Raw genomic sequence first — 26,953 nt, forward strand, 5'->3', positions numbered from 1 at the left:
ACATTGTTATTTGTCTTATATGTGCTGTATGAGAAATATCATTTAACACTGTTAAGCACTTTAAATAATGACCCCCTTCAGTACAGTATTACAAATATTACCAGAGATGGATGGCTTCTGCACAGTAGTATGAAGTAATTCACACTGAAGTCAAATAAAACAAATGATGTTTTTTTATGTTAGTCATTTACTATATCAACTTACCAAAATCTTTAGAAAAAAACTCTCCTGTTCCTATGTCTCCTCTATCAGTAAATGCATCGCTGCGGTCCACCAATGCTTCCTTTACAGCATCGTACCCAATCAGTACTATAGTACGAATGTTGGCCATGTAGAGGGTATAGACAGGTCCATATGTCTCACTCAACTGGGGAAACATAGAAAACATAAAAACAGTGAACGTAACACATACCGTAGGCTGTTTTTACACAAGTCTATTACAAGTCTGAGCAGGAGATGTATACTCAAAGCAGAGGATCATGACTAGTGAGATCAAGATCTCCTTACCTACAAGGTTTGGGAAAATCTTTCTGGATCTCATAAGGTGTGGTATGATTTCTGCATGGACCACTATTAAGCTGTCAGGGAATTCTGAGTTAATGGGGGAGGTAGGACTCCCTTTTTGTGACTAGATTGGAGAACAGCTCCAAGAGCACCTCTCTGGAGGATAAAAAAAGGTCCATGTATTCATTTAACCTATTAAATTCTGTTCACCGTAAAATACTTCATTTTCCCTGTGGTGGTGCTGCAAGCACATTTAGCAGTTGATGCCGAGTTTCCATAATTCACTTCTAATTGCGGCAAACCCTGTAATCAGCTTAGTGGCAATGAACCCTTCTAACAAAATTGTGTTGACCAATGTAGACAATCCCTTGAATTTTTCGGTGAAACCTATATGATACAAATTCAATTCCAAAAAATTTGGAAAATATAAATGCATGTAAATAAAAACAGAATGCAATGAGTTTCCAATCTCATAGATCTGACAATAGATGAGAGAAAACAGATCAGATGTTGAAAGTGAGACACTTTACCATTTCATGAAATTTTTTGAACTCATTTAAAACATGATAGCAATGAACTCGAAAAAGTTAGGACAGGGCCATGCCTTCCATTGTGTGGCATCCCCTTTTTTTTTTTTAAAGGGGTTATCTCATATCAGACAATTGGGGCATATCGCTAGGATATGCCTCCATTGTCTTATCTCCTAAACAGAGCCTCGTAAAGTGGTGGCTGGAGGACTCTGGTGCTCTCCCCATAGCAGTCAATGGAAGCGCACCGCGCATGACTGTCCACCACTTCCATTCACTTCTATGGTTAGCGCTCGGCTATTTTCGGCGGCCCCATAGAAATGAACAGAGGGCAGACAGGTATAGAAGTCTGCATCATACAGTGGACATCTACAACCTACAGCCACAGTAGTACAGCCATAGGGAAGGGAATCAGGAGAGAGAATTTGTCAGCTAGCAAACCTTTGAGTGTCAACTTCTGCCACATTGGCAGCCACCATATCTCATTATCTGGGAGAAGAAATTGCACATTGCATGAACTCCTGCTGGATGTGCTGCTATAAGTTTTTTTGCACTCAGTAAAGAAAGATGTTCTTCATTTATAATCTGTGCCTTGTTTCTTTAATTCACTTATTTAACTTTTTCATCCTGCCCTGTTCCTTCTGATTTGCTTGAGGCCTAATGCCTGTAGCTTATCAAAGGCCGGCACAGATGGCACAATAACTCATTCTCATTTTGCCGCCTGAGTCCGGGAGCATACAGTGCTGGACAAGGCCAGAAGCGTGATGGAGTTAAGTATTAGTGATTATTATTTTTCATTTGACACCATACTGTTTGGCCAATTTGGGGAAGGGGGGTAAGAAGCACTATGGGGGCATCTACTGAGGAAACTGTATAGGGGCATTATATACTGGCACACATTATGGGGAGCACTATAGGGATGGGGGATTCACTATGGGGGCATCTACTGGGAGCACTGTATAGGGGCATTATATATTGGCACACATCATTGGGGCACTATGGGAAAGTGGGGAATAGGAGCACTATGGAGGTATATACTGGGAGGAATTTTATAGGGTAATTTTATACTGGCACACATTATGAAGGGTACTATGTGGATGGATGAGAGGGAACATTGGCTCAACTGGGGGCACTAAAAGGGGGTATTTTTTGTATTGGTACCGAGAGGGGGGCATTTTTTGTACTGGCACACATTATGGGAGCACTAGCACTATGGGGGCATTGGCTCTACTGGGGGCACTAAGAAGCAGTATTTTATACTGGCACACACTATGGGGAAGGGGGGAAAGGAGGACTATAGGGGCATCTACTGGGAGCATTAAATAGGGTATTATATACTGACACGCATTGTGGAGGCACTATAGAGACATTGGCTCAACTGGGGGCAATAAGAGGGAGTATTATTTGTAATGGCACACACAAGGGGCATTGACACGCATTATGGGGGCACTATGAAGGACATTGGCTCTATTGGGGGCACTAAGAAGATGTATTTTTTTGTACTGGCACAGAAAAGAGGTGCATTATTTGTACTGGCACACATTATGGGATCACTATGGGGACATTGGCTCTATTGGAGGCACTGAGAGGGGGTATTTTTTTGTACTGGAACACAGTAGGGGGCATTGGCACATATTATGGCGATATTGGCTTTACTGGGGGTACTAAGAGGAGGTATTTTTAAACTGGCTCACAATGGGGCATTTTTGTACTGGCACACATTATGGGGGATATTTTGTACTGGCACACATTATAAAGGGGCATTTTTTGCATTGGCACACATTATAAGGGGGCATTTATTGTACTAGTGAACATTATAAGGGGGCATTTGTTGTACTGGCACACATTATAAGGAAAATTATTACTACTGGGGACATTATGGTGAACTTTATTACTACCAGGGGCTATAGGGAACATGATTACTATTATGGGCACTATGGGAGCATTATTACTACTGAGGCACAGTGGGGACATTAGTACTGTTGGGGGGGCACTGTAGGGGCACTATTGGCAGAGAATTATTACTATTAGTGGGACTTTTGGGAGCACTATTCCTGTGGGAGGCACCCAAGCACAGTATCAACTTAGCACAATTATTTTTTTGGGGACGTTATGGTTAAATCATTAATGTCAGGGCCCTATTTGCTAGGTACAGTTATGTTTTAGGGCACTTAATGCCAATAAGTATTGAAGAGGGAACTATCTGTGTGGTATTAGATTTTATGGGGGGACTGTTTCTGCAGTATAGTATTGGGAAGCACAGCTGGCACAGTATTGGGGGTGGCAGAATAGGGTGTTTGTCAAATTCTGCAGAGAGAAGAGATAGCTGAAAGAAATCATCAAACTGGTCTGGGTTGAAAGGAGAAGATGAGAAAAGAGAGGAGACACCACTGGATGTAAGATGTACGTATGTGGTGCTGTATTAGGCTACATGCACACGAACGTTGTTTGTTTCCGTGTCCGTTCAAATTTTTTTGCGGATAGGATGCGGACCCATTCATTTCATTGGGTCCGCAAAAAACGCGGACAGCACACCGTTTTCTGTCCGCATCAGTATGTCCGTTCTGTTGCCCCACAAAAAAAATTGTGCATGTCCTATTTTTTTCTATTTTGCGGACAAGGATAGGCATTATTACAATGGATACGCGAAAAAAACGGATCCGCAAAAAAAAAAAACGGATGCCATACGGAATGTCATCAGTTTTTTGGCGCATCCGCAATTTGCGGACCGCAAAACACATACGGTCGTGTGCATGTAGTCTTACCCTCTATGTTTTGTAGTGCTGTATGTAATGTGAGCAGGGAAGAGGTTAGGTTGAGAATTTGGCAAGGGGATGGGGGGGTGTCGCCGCTTCCATTTTTGCCTCAGGCAGCAGAAAGGATAGGTGCACCCCTACTACTACCACTCCCATCCTGTGACCCGGCTCATCGGGGGCTCGCTGCAGTGTAATATTGGACATCTTTGCATTTTTCTGAAATAGTTTCACAATTTTAGACACAGTTTTTCACAGATTGGTAAATCTCTGCACATCTTTGCTTCTGAATAACTTGCATGTTCTTTTTATACCCAGTCATGTGACTTAGCAATTGCTCCTCCAGCTATCTTTTCTTAGTGCCAGCCTTTTATTGCTCCTGTCCTAAATTTTTTGAGATACTGCCATCAAGTTCAAAATGCATAATCTTTTTTATGACCTGTGAATAAAATATGAATAAAGTAAGGTCTATGAAATTTGCAGGTCATTGCATTCTGTTTCTATTTGCATGTATTTATATATTACACAGCGTCCCAACTTTTTATGGAACTGGGGTTGTAATAATAATCGTTGGTGTGTATCAGCCTCTGAAGTGACTGTTTTTAAATGATGCACCTCACTTATTCCAGGTCTGCTTTTCTTTCTTGAAACACACAGCGGAGAGAGTGCATCCTCTGTCATGTGAGGTTAACATACTATGTAATAGATACACATTATATATATATATATAAAGAGAGAGAGAGATGGAAAATAGTGCATGATATATAATGAGAAACATAGACACACTGTAAGTATTTCTGACAGACGGATTGACAGACACTCAATAATACAGAAACAGACAACTACAAACAGACGGCTAAGTAAAAGGTAGAAACATACAGTATCAAGACTAGTGATGAGCGGCAGAGGCAATATTCGTTTTCGCGATATTTCGCTAATTTTTCACTTAATATTCGCAATCTCCAGTCATTATTTTCACGATTGTGCAAATCGGCACTAATGAAGCGCATATTTTTTGCGCAATACGTGCAACTTCACATTTTATCAGGTCTGAGTAGATATTACTGATTGGTGCACTAAGTATTGTTGTGACTAGTTTTGGGCGAGCATTCTCGAGTCAGCGTATTTAAATGTAATTCAGCCTGTATTTCTGAAAAGATTGAGGCAGGATTCAAACTCACAGGCTTTGACATTACAGCCTAGAATGTTATCCACTACACTACAAGAGCTGCATGGCCAGCTACTATAAATAAAAAAATAAAAATTATAATATATATATATATATATATATATATATATCTATATCAAACTTCAGCTGTATAGGAATACTTAGTAGTAGTAAGTGTTCCTATAGCGCAGAAGTCTCAAATGTTTTCTTTTTCTTAGTAGCTTGCCATCCAGCTCTTATAGTGTAGTGGTTAATGTTCTGGGCTGTAATGTCAAAGCTTGTGTGAGGTCAAATCCAGTCATAAACTTTTCAAAAACACAGGCTAAATTTAATTTAAACATATATATATATAAAACTTTTTAGCCATAATATATTTACATACATTATTATATATTTAGAATATATAATATATTATAATATATGTAAACATATTATGGCTAAAACATCAGTAGTATTTTTCCACATATTATGCATTCATATACAGTATATCAGAAGTTTGATTTCATCTATATATATACTAGCTGAAGGACCGGGTATATTTAATCTATTTCATTTAATGTTTGTGTGTGTCGTTAAAAGATATCAACACTATCCACTATAACAGTGACATCTACAGCGCCCCACCCCCAAAACAGTGACCTCCACAGCCCCCACCCCTTAACACTGACCCCCCCACAGTGCCCCATCCCTTTAAATTGGACCTCCACAGCAGCCCACCTCCTTAACTTTGACTATTATAGCAGCCTTCCCCTTTAACAGTGACTTTTACAGCATACCACCCCCTTGACAGTGACCTCCACAGGGGCCCGCCCCCTTAACAGTGGCCTTTACTGGATCGGGGCGTGTTATTTCGAACAGCTCACTCTAAGACAGCAGCACTGTACTGTCTGAGTGTGAGCTGCAGGGAGAAAGTCACCGTCCCTCCCACCTCTACAGCTGACAAAAGTTGATTTTTACCTTCATTTTTTCAATCCCTGTCGGCTGAGGAGTGGAGGGGCGTGGCCTAACTATATCTGGGCGTGGCTTAGTGGTACCTAGAAGTTGATTTCTAACTTGATTTTTTCAATCTCAGTCGGCTGAGGAGCAGGAGGGGGCTTGGCCTAACCGGATCGGAGGCATGTCCTTTTGAACAGCTCACTCTAAGACAGCAGTACTGTGCTGTCTGAGTGTAAGCTGCAGGGAGAAAGTCACCCTCCCTCCCACCCCTGCAGCTGACAGAAGTTGATTTTTACCTTCCTTTTATTCAATCCCCGTTGGCTCAGGAGTTGGGAAGGGCGTGGCCTAACCAGATCTGGGCGTGGTTTGGCAGACCTGGGGGGGGGGTTTAAGTCTTTTGAGGGTGGCGTGTCTGGACTCCTTCTTGCAAGAGTGATGCCCCTCTAGGCACCTTACTGTCTCATTTGAATATAAAAATAACTGGATTTTCAGAGGATAAAAACATCTATTGGTGGAAAAAAGGCACATCTTGAAATAAGGTACTAAGTGCTATTAGGCCATGGCTTTACTTCAATAGCAATTATCCTGATGACAGATTTCCTTTAAAGCTCTCCTACAGCAGTGAAGTTAAATGGCTGGGTTATTATGGAAACCTGGAGTAAAACTGTGTATGTGGAGGCTGGAGGACCTGCTAGCTTCTATTGGCTGATAATGGTCATATGACCAAGCTTGTATTGGCTAATGCATTTTTTGGGGAATATCTCAGGAACGGTACGTCCTAGAGAGCCGTGACCTGGTCTAAAACCTTCCTGGATTTGGCACACGGTACCTGTGTGCCAAATTTCGTGATTGTAAATGTGAGGATGCGGATTCCTTTAGCATACATACACACACACACACACTCAGCTTTATATATTAGATAAAATCATACTTCTGATACATATGTATCAGAATATGTGGGAAACTACTACTGATGTTTTAGCCATAATATATTTACATATATTATAATATATTATATATTCTAAATATATAATAATATATGTAAATATATTATGGCTAAAAAGTTATATACAGTTGCAAGAAAAAGTATGTGAACCCTTTGGAATAATATGGATTTCTGCACAAATTGGTCATAAAATGTGATCTGATCTTCATCTAAGTCACAACAATAGACAATCACAGTCTGCTTAAACTAATAACACACAAAGAATTAAATGTTACCATGTTTTTATTGAACACACCATGTAAACATTCACAGTGCAGGTGGAAAAAGTATGTGAACCCCTAGACTAATGACATCTCCAAGAGCTAATTGGAGTGAGGTGTCAGCCAACTGGAGTCCAATCAATGAGATAAGATTGGACCAAAGTGCACTATGTCTGTAGCATGTATGTATGGACAGCAGAGAAACAGTAATTCCTATCACACTATCTAACACCCTGCGCTGGAACCTATCAGCTACACTATATCACTATCTAACCTACACTGACTATCTCCTACTAACTATCTGTATTATATATATGAGCTTACTAACTATCTAATGTATCTAGATGAAAGTATGGAGCACAGCAATGTCACTGCTCTCTCACAACTACAAAAAAACAGCAGAAAATGTCTGATGGGGAGGTTCTTATATAGTAAGGGGTAGGCAACTTTCCTATTGGTTGCTAGGGATAATGCTAAGCTCTCACAAAGATATTGCAGCCTTCTCATTGGCCCACAAGCAAGAAGGGAGGTTACTGATGAAAACAAAATCTAGAATATCCGCGATTACGAATATATAGCCCTATATTCTACATCTTCGCAAATTCTCGAAGTGCCGATGTTCGCGATAAAAATTTGCAAATAGAATATTGGCGATCAACACTGATAAAGACACACAAAGCAGTTTGAAACAGAAAGAACAGAAGAAACCGATAGGGAACGACCAAGTGACACTGAGCAAGATCTACATAGGCAAGCTGGAAAAAGAAACAGGAAAAGTTGCAACAAAACCTCAGTTTTACCGCTATGTGTCAGGATTATTCAGCAAGCCAGCTTTACGTGATGTAGAGCACTGCTCCCTTACATGCCTTGTGGAATCAGCAGACAAATAGTTCAGAGCAGAGAAGCCCTGACCAGAGCTTGTCCCAGGTGCAAGAGCCACCGGCAGCAGGAGAGAGCAGACAGGTTGTAAATAAGAAATGTAAGAGTGTAAACGAGGTAGAGGGAGACTAAGAAGTAAGTAGGTATTATTAGAGAACAGGGCAAAAATGTTTATTACAATATATTAGACATTCGTAAAAGCTGCACAATGCTTTCAAAGCAGACCCAAATCAGGGAACCGGAATACCCCTTTAATTCAAATGCCCCTGTCGGTGAGTTTGCAGGCAGAATATAGGCCGCTGTTTACCGTACTCTATTATTAGCTAATTGAGCAGCAGACACAGATATCCCATATACACTAATGTACATGTACAGCATCTTCATGGCATATTAGTTCCCTATGGTTTCCTTTGTCTATTACCATATCACTCTGCCTTGTGAGCTTGTTCAACAACAGATCTATATATTGAAAACGAGTGTACGTACATACCTTAACTAAAGACTGTGGAAGTTCTGAGGGGCTTAGCTGAAGGATGTTCCCCAAGCCTGGTAGAGGTGTAGGTCCTGGAGGTAGGTTCTTCTGTTTAACCCTATTCCACCATTTAAGGAGATAAATTAGAAGAATAAGACCTGTAGCCAGGAGAAGTGTGGAAGCAATGTTCAGAGCCATCCTGTGATTACTGCTCTGTCTGTACTATGTCCCTCTGTATTTATACATGACCAGAGCAGCATTCCAGATAACATGATCATTGAGAACAGGAAGGGTGTATAGAGTTACAGCTCTATTGCATAATATGTTCTAATTGTTAGTATAATTACCAAGTTTATCTAAAATGATTTTGTATTTAAGGTCCCTTGCTATTTTATAACCCTTGGGTTTTCTTTCTATTTGCATTAAAAGGTGAATTTATATGGACTGAATATAAGGCCCGAATATCGGAAATGAACGTTCCTACAAATGCTCATTCCCAATAATTTGCCTTTCTAAAGGTGTTGCAGATCACCCGATGAATGCGCAAAACACTTGTTCATCAGGTGAAATGATTGGAGATGCAGACACCTCAATCATTGTCCCCGGGCAGCAGACTGTGATGTCTAAACAGCTTCTGCTCCGTACAGTATTAGAACAAAGTTTTTATGCAAATCGACTTCGGATATTTCATTCAAAGTCGATTTGCTCATTCCTAATACATACATTGATAAAGTTTTCAGCTTCACCTTACAAAGCTGTTTACCTACAGATACCACTAGGGGAGCTCAGTGATAGGAGTTTATATAGTGCAATGGAAGCTATCATAATGTCTTTGGACTGACCTCCCCCTAGTGGCATCTGCATGCAAATGCAGTGTTTTCACCTCCCAACAGAAGGAAAGAAGTCGGAAATGAGTGATGGGCCCCCTCTCCCGGGGCCCGGAGCAATTACATGGTCTGCCTTTATTGAAGGCATGCGATAGACCCATAGACATTAGTATATTGTCAGCCGAACCCATGAGGGGGGGGGGGGGCTGTAATAACAGGGACACATTCAGGGAGGCTTTCTGGGCCATCAAAAGCCTAGCAAATGGGCTATCCATATGAAACCCTGCCTTGAATATAGTGAGGTGTGCCGGCATCAGTGCTAACTGCCTTGTAGGCACTGTTTAGCCTCAGGCCTCCTGCACACGAACGTGTGCGCCACGTGGCCGTGCTGAGGCCCACAAAATGCGGGCCGCAATGCACGAACACCGTCCGTGGGGCAGCCGCAGCCGATCGCGGACCCATTCACTTTAAATGGTCCGCGATCCGGCCGTTCCGCAAAAGATAGGACATGTTTTTGCGGAACGGAAGAACGATACGAAACCCCACGGAAGCACTCTGTAATGCTTCCAAAGGGTTCCGTTCCGTGCTTCCGTTCCGCACCATTCCGCATCTCCGGATTTGCGGACCCATTGAAGTGAATGGGTCCGCATCCGTGATGTGGAATGCACACGAAACGGTTCCTGTGTATTGCGGAACCGCAATTGCGGTCCGCAATACGGCAACGGGACACCTGCAGTCATGTGCAGAAGCCCTCACACTGAGTACATGGAGTAGATCGTTCATTTTTCAGTCACCCCACATCTTACCTGGGGGTGTGGACACAGGACGCACATTTGTTTTTGGTCCTGACACACTGAAGGTGCGCCATTATAGTGCAACCCTCAGGACACCGCTGGGGATACATCAAGCAATACAGGGTGGTTCCTGGTTGTTCACAATTGGTGTAACTCTCCAGTTTCATTAGGGGGTATCTGCCTTAAATTGGGCGGTGCTCTACAATACAGTTTTTATTTATTTTTGTACTTATATGGTGCTGCTATATTGTGCTGCGCTTTACAGCCATTAGCATCAAGCTGTCCCCAATTGGGCTCACAATCTAAGGGCTCGTGCACACGACCGTACATATTTTGCGGTCCGCAAAAAAAAGAGATCCGCAAAAAACACAGATGGCGTCCGTGTGCATTCCGTATTTTGTGGAACAGAACAGCTGGCCCCTAAGGCTGGGTTCACACAGGCGAGTTTTTCACGTGGGTGCAATGCGTGAGGTGAACGCATTGCACCCGCACTGAATCCGGACCTATTCACTTCTATGGGGCTGTGCACACGAGCGGTGATTTTCCCGCATCACTTGTGCATTGCATGAAAATAGCAGTATGCTCTATACTGTGCGTTTTTCACGCAACGCAGGCCCCATAAAAGTAAATGGGGCTGCGTGAAAATCGCAAGCATCCGCAAGCAAGTGCGGATGCGGTGCGATTTTCACGCATGGTTGCTAAGATGAAAGTCTATTCACTGTATTATTTTCCCATATAACATGGTTAAAAGGGAAAATAATATTCTTTAATACAGAATGCTTAGTAGAAGGTCAATTGAGGGTTAAAAAAAATAGAGATAACTCACCTTCTCCTCTTGATCGCGTAGTTGCCGATCTCGTCTTACTTCTTTAAAGAGGACCTTTCACTACAATAAAAAATCTAAACTAAGCATACAGACATGGAGAGCGGCGCCCAGGGATCGCTCTGCACTTACTATTTTCCCTGGGCGCCGCTCTGTTCTCCCGGTATAGGCTCCGGTATCTTCAGATTTTTGGCTCAACTGGGTGGAGCCTGCTGGCGTCTCCTTCTTACAGGCTGTAGCGCTGGCCAATCGCTGCGCTCAGCTCATAGCCTGAGAGTTTGTTTTTTTCTCTCAGGCTATGAGCTGAGCGCTGCGATTGGCCAGCACTCCAGCCTGGGAGAAGGAGACGCCGGCAGGCTCCACCCAGTTGAGCCAAAAATCTGAAGATACCGGAGCCTATACCGGGAGAACAGAGCGGCGCCCAGGGAAAATAGTAAGTGCAGGGAGATCCCTGGGCGCCGCTCTCCATGTCTGTATGCTTAGTTTAGATTTTTTATTGTAGTGAAAGGTCCTCTTTAATCATGAGCTGCCGGCTAAAGGACCTGTGCTGACGTCACATCACATGGTCCAATCACATGGTCCATCACCGTGGTGATGGACCATGTGATGAGCTCAGTGACGTAACCACAGGTCCTTTGACAGGTCCTGAAGAAAGAACAGGAGACCGGCAGCTACACCATCAATTGGAGGAGGTGAGTTAATTTATTTTTATTTTTTTAACCCTCAATTGACCTTCTACTAAGCATTCTGTATTAATAATGCTATTATTTCCCCTTATAACCATGTTATAAGGGAAAATAATTACATCTACACAACCTTGAACCCAAACCTGAACTTCAGTGAAGAAGTTCGGGTCTGGGTACCACATTCAGATTTTTATCATGCGCGTGCAAAACGCATTGCACCCGCGTGATAAAAACTGAACACCGGAACGCAATTGCAGTCAAAACTGACTGAAATTGCATACCTACTCACGCGGATTTGTCGCAATGCACCCTGGACGCATCCTGAGCCAAAACATGACGCCCGTGTGAACCCAGCCTAATAGAACAGTACTACCCTTTCACACAAGCGAGTTTTCTGCACGGGTGCAAAGCGTGACGTGAATACATAGCATGAATCCTGACCCATTCATTTTAATGGTTCTGTACACATGAGCGTTTTTTTCACGCATCAGTTCTACGTTGCGTGAAAAACGCAGCATGTTCTTTATTCTCACGCACCCCTGGCCCCATAGAAGTAAGGCCTCATGCACACGACCGTTGTGTGCATCCGTGGCCGTTGTGCCGTTTTCCGTTTTTTTTCGCGGACCCATTGACTTTCAATGGGTCCGTGGAAAAAACGGAAAATGCACCATTTGGCAGCCGCATCCGTGAGCCGTGTTTCCTGGCCGTGAAAAAAATATGACCTGTCCTATTTTTTTCACGGCCAACGGTTCACGGACCCATTCAAGTCAATGGGTCCGTGAAAGAACACGGATGCACACAAGATTGGCATCCGTGTCCGTGATCCGTGGCCGTAGGTTAGTTTTTATACAGACGGATCCGAAGATCCGTCTGCATAAAAGCTTTCTCAAAGCTGAGTTTTCACTTCGTGAAAACTCAGAACCGACAGTATATTCTAACACAGAAGCGTTCCCATGGTGATGGGGACGCTTCTAGTTAGAATACACTACAAACTGTGTACAAGACTGCCCCCTGCTGCCTGGCAGCATCCGATCTCTTACAGGGGGCCGTGATCAGCACAATTAACCCCTTCAGGTGCGGCACCTGAAGGGGTTAATTGTGCTGATCACGGCCCCCTGTAAGAGATCAGGGCTGCCAGGCAGCAGGGGGCAGACCCTCCCCCCCCTCCCCAGTTTGAATATCATTGGTGGCCAGTGCGGCCCCCCCCCTCCCTCTATTGTAATAATTCGTTGGTGGCACAGTGTGCGCCCCCCCCCCTCCCTCCCTCTATTGTAATAATTCGTTGGTGGCACAGTGTGCGCCCCCCATCGGCCCCCCCTCCCTCTATAGCATTAACAACATTGGTGGCCAGTGTGCGGCCTCCCATCTCCCCCCCCCCCATCATTGGTGGCAGCGGAGTTCCGATCGGAGTCCCAGTTTAATCGCTGGGGCTCCGATCGGTAACCATGGCAACCGGGACGCTACTACAGTCCTGGTTGCCATGGTTACTTAGCAATAGTACAATAGTAGAAGATTCATACTTACCTGCTGCTGGCTGCTGCTGCGATGTTCGTGTCCGGCCGGGAGCTCCACCTACTGGTAAGTGACAGCCTCAGGTCTGTGCGGCGCATTGCTAAATGAACTGTCACTTACCAGTAGGAGGAGCTCCCGGCCGGACACGAACATCGCAGCTCCCAGGTAAGTATGAATCTTTCACTATTGTACTATTGCTAGTAACCCGCTGCCACCAATGATCGGGGGGGGGAGATGGGAGGCTGCACACTGGCCACCAATGTTGTTAATGCTATAGAGGGAGGGGGGGCCGATGGGGGGCGCACACTGTGCCACCAACGATTTATTACAATAGAGGGAGGAAGGGGGGGCGGGGGGGCGCACACTGTGCCACCTACGATTTATTACAATAGAGGGAGGAAGGGGGGGGCGGGGGGGCGCACACTGTGCCACCAACGAATTATTACAATAGAGGGAGGAAGGGGGGGGGGGGCGCCGCACTGGCCATCAATGATATTCAAACTGGGGAGGGGGGGGGGTCTGCCCCCTGCTGCCTGGCAGCCCTGATCTCTTACAGGGGGATATGATAGTACAATTAACCCCTTCAGGTGCGGCACTTGAGGGGTTAATTGTGCTGATCACGGCCCCCTGTAAGAGATCGGATGCTGCTAGGCAGCAGGGGGCAGTCATGTACACAGTTTGTAGTATATTCTAACTAGAAGCGTCCCCATCACCATGGGAACGCCTCTGTGTTAGAATATACTGTCGGAAATGAGGTTTCACGATCTAACTCATATCCGACAGTATATTCTAACATAGAGGCGTTCCCATGGTGATGGGGACGCTTCAAGTTAAAATATACCATCGGATTGGAGAAAACTCCGATCTGATGGTATAAAAGGGACTCCAGACTTTACATTGAAAGTCAATGGGGACGGATCCGTTTGAAATGGCACCATATTGTGTCAACGTCAAACGGATCCGTCCCCATTGACTTGCATTGTAATTCAGGACGGATCCGTTTGGCTCCGCACGGCCAGGCGGACACCAAAACGACTTTTTTTTCATGTCTGTGGATCCTCCAAAAATCAAGGAAGACCCACGGACGAAAAAACGGTCACGGATCACGGAAAAACGGGACCCGTTTTTGCGGACCGCAAAAAAATACGTTCGTGTGCATGAGGCCTAAATGAGGCTTCAGTGAAAAATGCATTGCATCCGGAAGCAAGTGCGGACGCGATGCGTTTTTCACTGATGGTTGCTAAGAGATGTTGTTTGTAAACCTTCAGTTTTTTAACACGCGCGTGAAAAACGCATCAAAACGCATTGCACTCGCATGGAAAAAAACTGAACTCAACTGCAGACAAAACTGACTGAACTTGCTTGCAAAATGGTGCGAGTTTCACTGAATGCATCCAGACCTAATCCGTCACGCTCGTGTGAAAGAGGCCTAATGCGGAGAATCATAGGACATGTTCTATTTTTTTGAGGAATGGAAATACGGACATATGGAAACAGAATGAACATGAAGTAAGGCTGCGTTCACACGGGCGAGATTTCCGCGCGGGTGCAATGCGGTAGGTGAACGCATTGCACCCGCACTGAATCTGGACCCATTCATTTCAATGGGGCTGTTCAGATGAGCGATGATTTTCACGCATCACTTATGCGTTGCGTGAAAATCGCAGCATGCTCTATATTCTGCGTTTTTCACGCAACGCAGGCCCCATAGAAGTGAATGGGGTTGCGTGAAAATCGCATGCATCCGCAAGCAAGTGCGGATGCGGTGCGATTTTCACGCACTGTTGCTAGGTGACTGTCTATACACTGTATTATTTTCCCTTATAACATGGTTATAAGGGAAAATAATAGCATTCTGAATACAGAATGCTTAGTAGGTGATCAATTGAGGGTTAAAAAATAAAAAAAATTAACTCACCTTGTCCTCTTGTTCGCGTAGTTCCCGGTCTTTAGTTCTTTAAAAAGATGAACTATGGGCTAAAGGACCTTTGGTGACGTCAGATCACATACTCCAATCACAGGGTCCATCACCGCGGTGATGGACCATGTGATTGGAGCATGTGATCTGATGTCACCAAAGGTCCTTTAGCCCATAGTTCATCTTTTGAGAAGTAAAGAAGAGACCGGGACTTACGCGAACAAACGGAGAAGGTGAGTTAATTTTTTTTATTTTTTTTAACCCTCAACTGATCACTTTCTATGCATTCTGTTTTCAGAATGCTATTATTTTCCCTTATAACCATGTTATAAGGGAAAATAATACAATCTACACTACAACTAACCCAAACCTGAACTTCTGTGAAGAAGTTCGGGTCTGGGTACCACAGTCGGTTTTTTATCACGCGCGTGCAAAACACATTGCACACGCACGATAAAAACTGAACATCCGAACGCAATCGCAGTCAAAACTGACTGCAATTGCATTCCTACTCGCGCGGGTTTGCCGCAACACACCGGGACGCATCCGGAACTAATCCGGACACGCTCGTGTGAACCCAGCCTAACTTCCGTGGTTTTTTTGGACCCTTTGAAATGAATGGTTCCGTATACGGTCCGCCAAAAATCCGGAACAGACACAAAATAAGTTTGTGTGCATGAGCCCTACGTTCCCTATCAGTATGTCTTTGGAGTGTGGGAGGAAACCAGCATACCCAGAAGAAACCCGCACATACCTGGAGAGAACATACAAACTCCATGCAGATGTTGTCCTTGGTTGGATTTGAACCTAGGACCTCAGCGCTGCAAGTCACCAGTGCTAACCACTGAGCCACCGTTCACAAAAAAGTTATTTATTGTTTTGCATTTTATCATATATTACAGAGATGTAGCAAACCTCAGGTATGCTTTAAAACCCACTGCTAAAATGAAAGTATTGGGGGAAGCGCGATGTGGAGTCCTCAAAAATGGTAATGACCTAATTGGACTTTGCTACCTAAGGCCTCTTTCACACGGGCAAGATTTCCGCGCGGGTGCAATGTGTGAGGTGAACACATTGCACCTGCACTAAATCCAGACCCATTAATTTCTATGGGGCTGTGCACATGAGCGGTGATTTTCACGCATCACTAGTGCGTTGCATTAAAATAGCAGCATGCTCCATTTTGTGCGTTTTTCATAGAAGTGAATAGGGCTGCGTGAAAATGGCAAGCATCCGCAAGCAAGTGCGGATGCGGTGCGATTTTCACGCACGGTTGCTAGGAGATGATCGGGATGGGGACCCAATCTTTATTATTTTCCCTTATAACATGGTTATAAGGGAAAATAACAGCATTCTTAACCCCTTCAGGCTTTATTTCACCTTAAGGACCAGGCCATTTTTTGCAAATCTGACCAGTGCTGATAACTTTAAAACGCTTTGACTTATCCAGGCCATTCTGAGATTGTTTTTTGTCACATATTGTACTTCATGACACTGGTAAAATGAAGTAAAAAAAAAAACATTTTTATTTATAAAAAAATACAAAATTTACCAATTTATTTTTTTTTGAATTGCAAATTTCCAAGTTTCAATTTCTCTACTTCTATAATACATAGTAATACCTCCAAAAATAGTTACTACTTTACTTTCCCCATATGTCTACTTCATGTTTGGATCATTTTGGGAACGATATTTTTACTTTTTGGGGATGTTACAAGGCTTAGAAGTTTAGAAGCAAATCTTGAAATGTTTCAGAAATTTTCAAAAACCCAATTTTTAGGGACCAGTTCAGGTCTGAAGTCACTTTGCAAGGCTTACATAATAGAAACCACCCAAATGACCCCATTCTAGAAACTACACCCCTCAAGGTATTCAAAACTGATTTTACAAACTTTGTTAACCCTTTAGGTGTTCCACAAGAATTAATGGAAAATTAATTTTAGTGTTTCCATAGTCTGAGAGACATAATTTTTTCAGTTTTTGGGCGATTACCTTGGGTAGGGTATAATTTTTGCGGGATGAGATGACGGTATTATTGGCACTATTTTGGGGTGCGTGTGACTTTTTGATCGCTTGCTAGTACACTTTTTGTTATGTAAGGTGACAAAAAAAGATTTATTTAGCACAGATTTTATTTTTTATATTTAACGGTGTTCATCTGAGGGGTTAGGTCATGTGATATTTTTATAGAGCCGGACCATACGGACGTGGCGATACCTAATATGTATACTTTTTTTTATTTATGTAAGTTTTACCCAATAATATTTTTGAAACAAAAACAAATCATGTTTTAGTGTCTCCATATTCTGAGAGCCATAGTTTTTTCAGTTTTTAGGCGATTATCTTAGGTAGGGTCTCATTTTTTGTGGGATGAGATGACGGTTTAAGTGGCACTATTTTGGGGTGCATATGACTTTTTGATCGCTTGCTATTACACTTTTTGAGATGTAAGGTTACAAAAATGGTTTATTTAACACGTTTTTTTTTTTTACGGTGTAGGGGTTAGGTCATGTGATATTTTTATAGAGCTGGTCGATACGGATGCGGCGATACCTAATATGTATACTTTTTTATATTTATGTAAGTTTTACACAATAACAGTTTTTTTAAAACAAAAAAAATGATGTTTTAGTGTCTCCATTTTCTGAGCCATAGTTTTTTTTATTTTTTGGGCAATTGTCTCAGGTAGGGGCTCATTTTTTGCAGGATGAGGTGATGGATAGATTGGTACTATTTTGGTGGGAAAACTCCTTTTTGATCGCTTGCTGTTGTACTTTTTGTGATGTAAGGTGACAAAAAATGGTTTATTTAGCACAGATTTTATTTTTTACGGTGTTCATCTGAGGGGTTAGGTCATGTGTAGAGATGAGCGAACTTCTGTTTTAAGTTCGGCGTCTAAAGTTCGGCTTCCGGTTAGCGGAGGATCCCGATATGGATTCCGAATTCCGTTGTGGTCCGTGGTAGCGGAATCAATAATGGTCATTATTGATTCCGCTACCACGGACCACAACGGAATTCGGAATCCATATCGGGATCCTCCGCTAACCGGAAGCCGAACTTTAGACGCCGAACTTAAAACAGAAGTTCTCTCATCTCTGGTCATGTAATATGTTTATAGAGCCGGTTGATACGGATGCGGCGATACCTAATATGTATATTTTTTTACCCCCATATTTTTTACCATTTTTTTTTACTTTATTTCGGGAAAATTATGTTTTTGTTTATTTTTACTTGAAACTTTTTATTTTTTGGGGGGAAAACTTTTATTTCACTTTATTTTTTGTCCTACTTTGGGACTTGAACTTTTGGGGGTCTAATCCTTTACAATGCATTCCAATACTTCTGTATTGGAATGCATTGGCTGTATGAGTAATACTGTGTGTACAGTATTACTCATATAGCTTCCGGCCTGTGAGATCCAGGGGGCTGGATCTCACAGGCACGTCACAGGAAGGCAGCGCGATGCCTTTCTTAGGCATTACGCTGCCTTCCATGCCATCGGATCCCCCTTACAGCCGCATGGGGAGCCGATGGCACGCCCGATCCCTGCCGCAAACCGCAGGTAAAGCCGCAAACCGCAGGTCTGAGGGGGACCCCCCCACGCATTCAGCCGAGGTGCCTGCTCAATTATTTGAGCAGGCACCGGGTTACGATCACCACCCGCCGGGCGTCGGTAACCATCTGAATTTATGATGACATCAGTGCTCTGAACCGCTGGATACGAGTGCCTTGGAGGAGAGATCGGACGCAGGCGCATTCATTTACAGGCTTGGGAGGGTGCTGGGGCATGCGCAGATGGTCCGATTGAGGCCCATGCCCATAAGTATCTATCGGGCATGCGCGGGAACTGACAGGATCGGGGAATGTAAGAGCCGCCCAGCGCAGTGAATAATAATGAGCTGGGCGGCGGCGGTAGGAAACGACAGTTGGGGCACGGCTGGGCACAAAGGTATGAGAAAAAAACGCCCCTTGGGCATAAAGAAATGTGAAAAAACGCCCCTTCGGGATAAAGAAATGTGATTGACAGATGAATATAAAGTTGTTTTTACATGGTTTACAATGCGGACAGTTGGTACTCTTATATCATTGGAATATACTTTAATAGATCTATGACTGCATAGGAATAACTAAATATGTTTATAGGGCCTGTCAGTGTCCCTTTAAGTACCAGGACATCAGGGCGTACCGGTACACCCTGTGTCCAGAAGAGGTTAATACAGAATGCTTAGTAAAATAGGGCTGGAGGGGTTAAAAAAAAAATATTAATAATTTAACTCACCTTAATCCACTTGTTCGCACAGCCCGGCTTCTCTTCTGTCTTCTTCTTTGCTGTCCCGGAGGAAAAGGACCTGTGCTGACATCACTCACCACAGGTCCTTTTCCCCTGGGACAGCAAAGAAGAAGACAGAAGAGAAGCCGGGCTGCGCAAACAAGTAGAATAAGGTGAGTTAAATTATTATTATTATTTTTTAACCCCTCCAGCCCTATTTTACTAAGCCTTCTGTATGAAGAATGCTATTATTTTCCCTTATAACCATGTTATAAGGGAAAATAATAACATGTAAAGAACACCTAACCAGAACCCGAACTTCTGTGAAGAAGTCCGGGTTCGGGTTCGGGTACCAAACATGCTGATTTGTCTCACGCGCGTGCAAAACGCATTAAAATGTTTTGCACTCGCGTGGAAAAATTGTGCATTTGCCCCCGACGCACTCGCATACTATCCGGGCCAAATCCATGACGCCCGTGTGAAAGAGGCCTAACAGTATGAAATGCTGCAATAACGGGGTCCATATTATGGGGGATTTTAACTCTCCTGACACTAATTGGGACATTCAATCTGTTGGTTGTTCTAGAAGCTATACGTTTTTATCGACCATTCAAGACAACATTTCTCTCAGCTTGTCAAGGAACGGACCGGAGCAGATAACTTGATGGATCTGATCTTGTCTAACAGACCGTGTACAATATCAGATTTTTTTCAGTTTGCGGGGAAAATGAAACATGAAGAATGTAGAAGACAAATTGGTAATTATTTTTTATTAAGGTCGAGTTGGAAAAATTATTTTTAGTAGAGATGAGTGAATTAATACGACTCAAATTGGTTTTGTTGCGATTATTCAGAAAAGTTTTAGATTTCAGCACATCCAAAAGTTTTAGTATTCATCCTGCACAAATCATTAAAAATGGTGTCTGCCATTTACTAGATCAGAAGACAGAGTAGAGGCCATCCTGGCACCAAAAAGGGATACATATATATATTTTTTTAACCATACAGTGCTCTTTTAAGCAGCCTGTTACTACCATTCGTTTAACCATTGTCACTATGACATTACCAATGTTGTCTTAGCATTAACCCCTTAGTGATCAGCCTGTTTTGGGCCTTACTGACCAAACGTTGTTCTTCCTTTTTTCATTGTGACGTTCCAAGAGCTATAACTTTTTTATGTTTCCATCTATTTAGCTTTATTAGGGCTTGTAGTTGTTTAATGGTACCATTTTGGGGTACACATAACTTTATGATTAACTTTTATTAACTCTTTCTGGGAGGCAGATGGGAAAAACAGCAATACTGCCACTGCGTTTTTACATTATAAATTTTATAGCGTTCATTTTTCTGTATAAAAAACATAATATCTTTATTCTCTGGGTCACTACATTTACAGTGATACCAAATACATTTTATTTTTTTTCGTTTTACTACTTTTTTGCAATAAAACCCCTTTTTTCAAAAATAAAAAAATGTTTTTGCATCACCACTTTCCAAGACACATAACTTTTTTTTTTTCTCTCTATGGAGTTGTGGGAGGGCTCCATTTTTTTCGGGATGGCTTGTATTTTTCATTGGTATCATTTTGGAGTAAATGGCGCTTTTAGATTGATTGTTTTTTGGTGGCAACTAAGCAATTCTGTATTTTTTTTATTTCTTTTTTATGGCGTTCACCATAGGGGATAATTTATGTGATATTTATGTCGTCTGGGTCGTTACGGACATGGCAATACCAAACATATGAGAGAGATTTTTTTTTCTAATTTTTTTCATTGAATAGCGTATTTTCAATGGGGAAAAAAAAGCGTAATTTTTATATGGCATTTTTTTGTATTCAATAAATGAAACTTTTTTTACCACTTAATAGTCCTACAAGGGGACTATAACAGACAACAGTCTGATTTTAAAATGCAGTGCATTATCCCTATAGTGCATGGCATATTAATTGCAATGCTATTCTGACATTGAACAGCAGGCTGCGCCAGAGATGCGTAGCCTTCTGGAAATTACTGAAGGCTGGTCTAGGGCTTACACGAGACCCCAGTCAGACACACACACACATCGGACCCCACGATTGCATTTGGGGGGTGCTGATGGGAGACAGAGGGAATCCGCGCTCTCTGTCAGCACTTTACATGCGGCGAGCGCCATTGCCCACAGCATGTAAATTGTTAAACAGCCCAGATCGGCACTCCTGCCAGTCCTGGCTGTTAGAGCATGGCCGCGGCTCTCATGTGAGAGCCGAGTCCCTGCTCCCCACTGCAACGGGGACCTGTGCAGCGCTTAGACCGTTGGAAAAAAGGCGTATGGGTGGTCACTAAGGGGTTAAACGGGTTGACTGCCTTTTTCTTACTGATGATCTATCCTTTAGATACATCATGAGTATCTGATCGGCAGGGTTCCAACACCTGGGACCCCGTCGATTAGCTGTTTAAGAAGGCAGTGGCACTCGTAGTAGCGCCTTCTAGCTGCTAGGAAGCCTGCACCTCTGAATAACTCTGGCGGATCAACGGTCAGGTATAGGGGTCTAAAACGCCGGTCTTAATAAATGTGCCCCACAGTCTTTGTAATTGGTACATACTCAAAATGGGCTAAAGTCAACAGACAAGCAAGCAGCATGGCCAAGAACATGGCAAATAACCATAGTGATAGTATTACTTTATATACTGTACATTAAATGTAATAAAACAGGGAAAAATGAACGCAAAAAAAAATATATTTTTGATATTTTGGTTTCAAGTCAGCTAAGCAGCAATACACATTGTCAAGCAGCAGGGGTAAAAGGTGGGAAGACAATGAGATGTGGAGCGACAGCGGCTTACTGATTTGACCTTACCTTACCTGTAGAAAATGGCATAAATGCATCACTTTTCCTAAAGCAACCCTTCTGATATGTTACCTTTATAAGATCGGATTCTATTGCGATTGTATGTGTGTGGGGTCTGAGCAATTGGATATTGGCCTCACCATGGTGCACCCTGGGTAACTCTAAATGAACCAGCAAATACAAGGCGGTAAGACAAAAAAAAGCTTCTCCTGAGTCCTCACCATTCCAACAGGATACAAACTCTAATCTATAGACTGTGTGTGTGTGTGTGTGTGTGTGTGTGTGTGTGTGTGTGTGGTATATAGTGTGCGGCCAGAAAACGGATGTGCAATGTGCATGTGAGAGATATTTATCTGCTGTCCATACATACATGCTACAGACATTGTGCTGTGATGTCACAACAATACTTAGTGCACCAATCAGTTAAATCTACTTAGATCTGATAAAATATGAAGTTATATGTATTGCGAAAAAAAAATTGGATCATAAGTGGCGATTTTCGCAATCACAAATATTTTATAACACTCTATCTGCATATAAGGGTACTTTCACACTTGCCTACGACATGTCCAACATTTATCCCGGCAGCCTCTCGCCGTGTGCTGCCGTGCCTCCACAGGATCTCCGCCCCGCCCCCATTATAGTCATGGGGGACGGAGCGGCAGTCTGGGGGCACACTTTCACTAGCGGCAGGACGGATTCGACAGGCTGTTCACCCGACGGAACAGCCTGCTGGAGGTCCGTGCCTCTAGTGTGAAAGTAGCCATAGAGTTACATCCTAGGGGCTCTACACCGGAAAATAACTGATCAGTTTCATCCCCATGCATTCTGAATGGAGAACAATCCGTACAGTTTGCATCAGGATGTCTTCAGTTCAGTCTTTTTGACTGTTCAGGATGGAGAAAATACCGCAGCATGCTACGGTTTTATCTCTGGCCCAAAAAACTGAACACTTGCCTGAATGCCGGATCTGGCATTTTTTTCCATAGGATTGTATTAGTGCCGGATCCATCCTTTCGGTCTGCGCATGCGCAGACGGAAAAAAATAAATTACACCGGAAAGACGGATCTGGCATTTCAATGCATTTGTAAGACGGATCAGGATCCTGATCAGTCTTACAAATGCCATCAGTTGGCCTACGTTTTGACGGATCTGGCAGGCAGTTTCGGCGATGGAACTGCTTGCCGGATCTACTCTGCCGCAAGTGTGAAAGTAGCCTAAAGCGATTGTTCTGACATGCATGTGAAATGTAATCAAATACACTGCTGTAATGTGAAATTACTTACAGTGATCAGGAGTTCTTCCTCACTGTCGCAAAAATTGCTTCCAACAATCTTTTCTAATCTCCACAAACTTCCGACAGTTGCTGAACTTGGCCACTCCCGTTTTGCGCATGAGCAATACGCAAATTTTAAATTGCGATTTAAATTTGAAGATCGGGAATTCGCAAATATATAACGAATATTCACCCATAAATTCGCAAAATAACGCTAATTTGAATATTGCCCCTGCCGCTCATCACTAGCGACAAAGAAGAACAGCAGCAGAAGCCATTTTAGTCTCCGCAACATGATGGATCGGTTTTTGCACATGCAGTGCCAGGCTGAGGCCACTTAGCAAGCTTAAAATTCCCACCTGAACGCCCAGGTTTAGGTCTACCTACAATAAGCCCAGTCTCTGGTGCATACCCTGTTCCCTGACCCAGTGGATTTCTGGGCAGGCAGACTGGAACAGTGGCACAGTCTCTTACTTCTTTCTTGCTCAGCCTCCAGTTGCATCTCAGAGAGGGTTTTCATTGACGTAGGGAGCCTGGTGACACCCAAACATCACTTTTGTAAAAATGATCCAAGCCTGGATTAGGGAGGATTTTCACACTCCACTGGCTGAGGCAAATGTATAGATCTGGCCTTGCTGACCGTGCCACGTCTTGCCACTGTTGCTGCCTGCCTGCCTCCATCATGCCACTCCTGCCATCATGTTTATGCTGTGTCCTGCCAACTGTCATGTTCTGTACTGCTTCTTCTTCTGCTGCTTCCTCAATCGTGCAATTTCTGCCATCATGCCACTACTGCGGCCTACCAACCATCATTTTCTGTATGAATGCTGCTGCCACCATGCCACCACCGCCGCCATGCCACTGTTGCGTAATAACTTAATAAATTGATTTCTACTGTAAAAAAAACATTTCCCGAACTCGGGTTCGGTTCCAAGTGGAACCAAACCCGAGTTCGGGATATGTACTTTACAGTAGAAATCAATTTATGAAGTTATTACGCAAAGTCTCGCAAAGTAATAACTTTGGCTCATCGGAGCCAATACATTCTAATACTGTACGGAGCGCTCGCTCCGTACAGTATTGAAACAAAGTTTTATGTGAATCGACTTCGGATGTGTCATCCATAACAGGATCCCGAACTTAAAACACAAGTCCGCTCAACACTAATAACAATACATAGACTTATACTTCAAATTCTGAGGGGAATCCAGTCCCTGCCCCTCATTGCACTATTAGAAATAGTAATAAGGCAATGAGGGGCAGAGCCTGAAACACCCTTCAGAATTTCAAGCATATGTGTATTTGCTCTGGTAGACAGCCTAGCGGACACAGTATAGAGGCAATTACAAAGTCCTTAACTTAAACAGTTCGGTGTTTATACACACATTAAGAAAAACAAAAAATGACCGTTCACATTCTTGGTGTTTGTTCAGACCATGCAATGTTCATAGAACAAAATCTTCACCTGGTTAGCAGTCTTTCTCCCAGCCGTCCACAGCAGGCTTTAGGTGCCTGTTTCCCAGCATGTGGCTTTTTAAGACTTTAGCACGGCACCAATTCACAGATTCCAAAACAGAGTCTCCACAGCTTCCCTGCCAGATGGAGGATCATGCACACCCAGATGAGACTGCTGGCTGGGTTTTATATAGGCCAATGGAGCGTGGAGAGAAGCCACCCACCCAGCACTTTGGCTACTCCCAGTAAGAGCCGGATCGGCATTACAGCCATACTAACAACAAACAGTGTCAATCAGCACTAGCTGCCTCTGACACTTAAAACTACCGGCTCTTACCTCACCGAGGCCAGGAACCTCGGTGACACATACCTTCGATCAATGACGGCCCCTTGTGCCTTCTTACAGAAGCTACAGTGAGGTGAATAAGCTGTGAACAGGTCTCTGTGTGTGTATGTGTGTATATTTATATATATTATACACACACATATTCATACACACACCAACACAACTACTAACTCCCTGCTACACCTACATAACACCATAGGTTTAACCAGCCGTCAGCACCCTAGTGTGTCCCCCTCTGCAGCTCAGCGTGTGAGCGATTAGATAACGGTCATATAGAGTGTGCAGTCTGATGCTTGTGTCCCTGTGGGATATGGGAATCCCAACAGCTCATAGAATTTACACTACCTTGCAGGCCATTGCTCTCCAGGTCAGTGGTTGGAGGTCAGGAGGTTAGAGCCGTGAAGCGCTGCTAACCCTGCCGGGCCCTCTCTCTCACACAGTGCTCTGCTGCTGTAGCGATATTAGGCAGGGGAAACAGCAGAGCACAGCAGACGAAAGGATTTGGTGGCTGGCTGCAGGGCCAAGGAGGAAGGGAGACGTACTTTGATTGGGAAAGGGGCGGGGCGTCTGAATGGAGAAGCTGAAGAAAGAGAACATCTACATCAGAGGAGACGTGACTGGATGTAAGAGGTATGGGGCGCTGTATTACCCTGTATGTTTTGTAGAGCTGTATGTAATGTTTTCCAAGTATGCCTTTAACAGTAGGGCTGTAGAGAAGAGGCTAGGTTAAGAGTTTGGCATGAGGGGGAGTGCCATTTTAATTTTTACCTCAGGCATCAGAAAGGTTAGGTGCACCCCTGCCCCTTGCCACAAGTCGCTGAGGGATGGGGGCCCAAGCTGAACTCTTGCACCAGGGACCATGAGGCTTTAGCTATGCCCCTGGTATTGGCTATTTTTGAAAGACAAAGAATAAACTAACCAAAATAAGGCCTCATGCACACAGCCGTACCGTTTTTTCAATCTGCAAATTGCATATCTGCAAAACACGGATACCGGCTGCGTATGTTCCGCAAGGTCTGGCCGTAAATAGACCAGTCCTATCCTTCTCTGTGATACAAACAAGAATAGGACATGTTCTGTTTTTTTAGCAGGGCCGTAGAACGGAGTTACTCTGTGTGCTGTCCGCATCTTTTCCGGTCCCATTAGCCCTAATACACATGCAACAAGCAAAAAAAGATTTAGCTCAGTTCAAAAGGTACCAGGTAGCATATTAGCCTCAATTTAAAAGAAAAATCCTGAAAAACAGAAAAAGTACATACAGTGTACAGGGGACACGGTGCATTCCAAAGTTTTATTAAAACAGAATATTTCAATTAATCCTGACATATCAAATACTAAAAATAAAAAAGTGTATGCTTTTCTTTTTCATTTGATATCTTTCAAACATTAGAGCTTCCTTCTGAATTTGTAAGTTCTAGAACTTCTAAATTTCCTTTATGCAAAAAGCTTGTCCGGAACTCAGAAACGAGGGACAACCTTCATCTGGTATGGATAAGGTCTTGAAGCGTTGGTGTTGGGCTCTGGTCTTATGCTCAAATTCTTTCTGTCTATTGTCGGCTCCAAGGTAAACTTTTGCAGTATGGTGGTTAGAAAGACGAAGAGCTCCATGCGAGCCAGGCCTTCTCCCATACACACACGTTTGCCTGAGAAGACAGAACAAGCATACACAATAAGAAGTCAAGCTAAACTTAAAGTGGTTGAGAGATTTAAAAAAAGAAACATTTTAATTGTCCTTTAAGGCAATTCTGAGTTAATAGAGAATGGGGTCCCTAT

At 43.3% G+C, this 26,953-nt stretch overlaps 1 protein-coding gene across 4 annotated transcripts in view; it reads right to left on the reverse strand.

Annotated features, from left to right (window-relative positions):
• Positions 1-26,953, reverse strand: part of LOC121009418 (cytochrome P450 2G1-like) — a 130,878-nt gene that overhangs the window by 18,140 nt on the left and 85,785 nt on the right. Inside the window, exons 1-2 of one of the 4 annotated variants that reach the window (XM_040442528.1) lie at positions 8,464-8,696; positions 205-367 (exon numbers count right to left, since the gene is read on the reverse strand). In XM_040442528.1, coding sequence (XP_040298462.1) covers positions 205-367; positions 8,464-8,643 — 343 coding nt within the window. In that variant the 5' untranslated portion in view covers positions 8,644-8,696. Of the gene's footprint in view, positions 1-204; positions 368-8,463; positions 8,697-26,541; positions 26,824-26,953 lie in introns of those variants that run through there. The other 3 variants (XM_040442526.1, XM_040442527.1, XM_040442529.1) reach the window with 3 other exon arrangements.

Source organism: Bufo bufo, chromosome 8 (assembly GCF_905171765.1).
Source record: "Bufo bufo chromosome 8, aBufBuf1.1, whole genome shotgun sequence".
Lineage (NCBI taxonomy): Eukaryota > Metazoa > Chordata > Amphibia > Anura > Bufonidae > Bufo > Bufo bufo.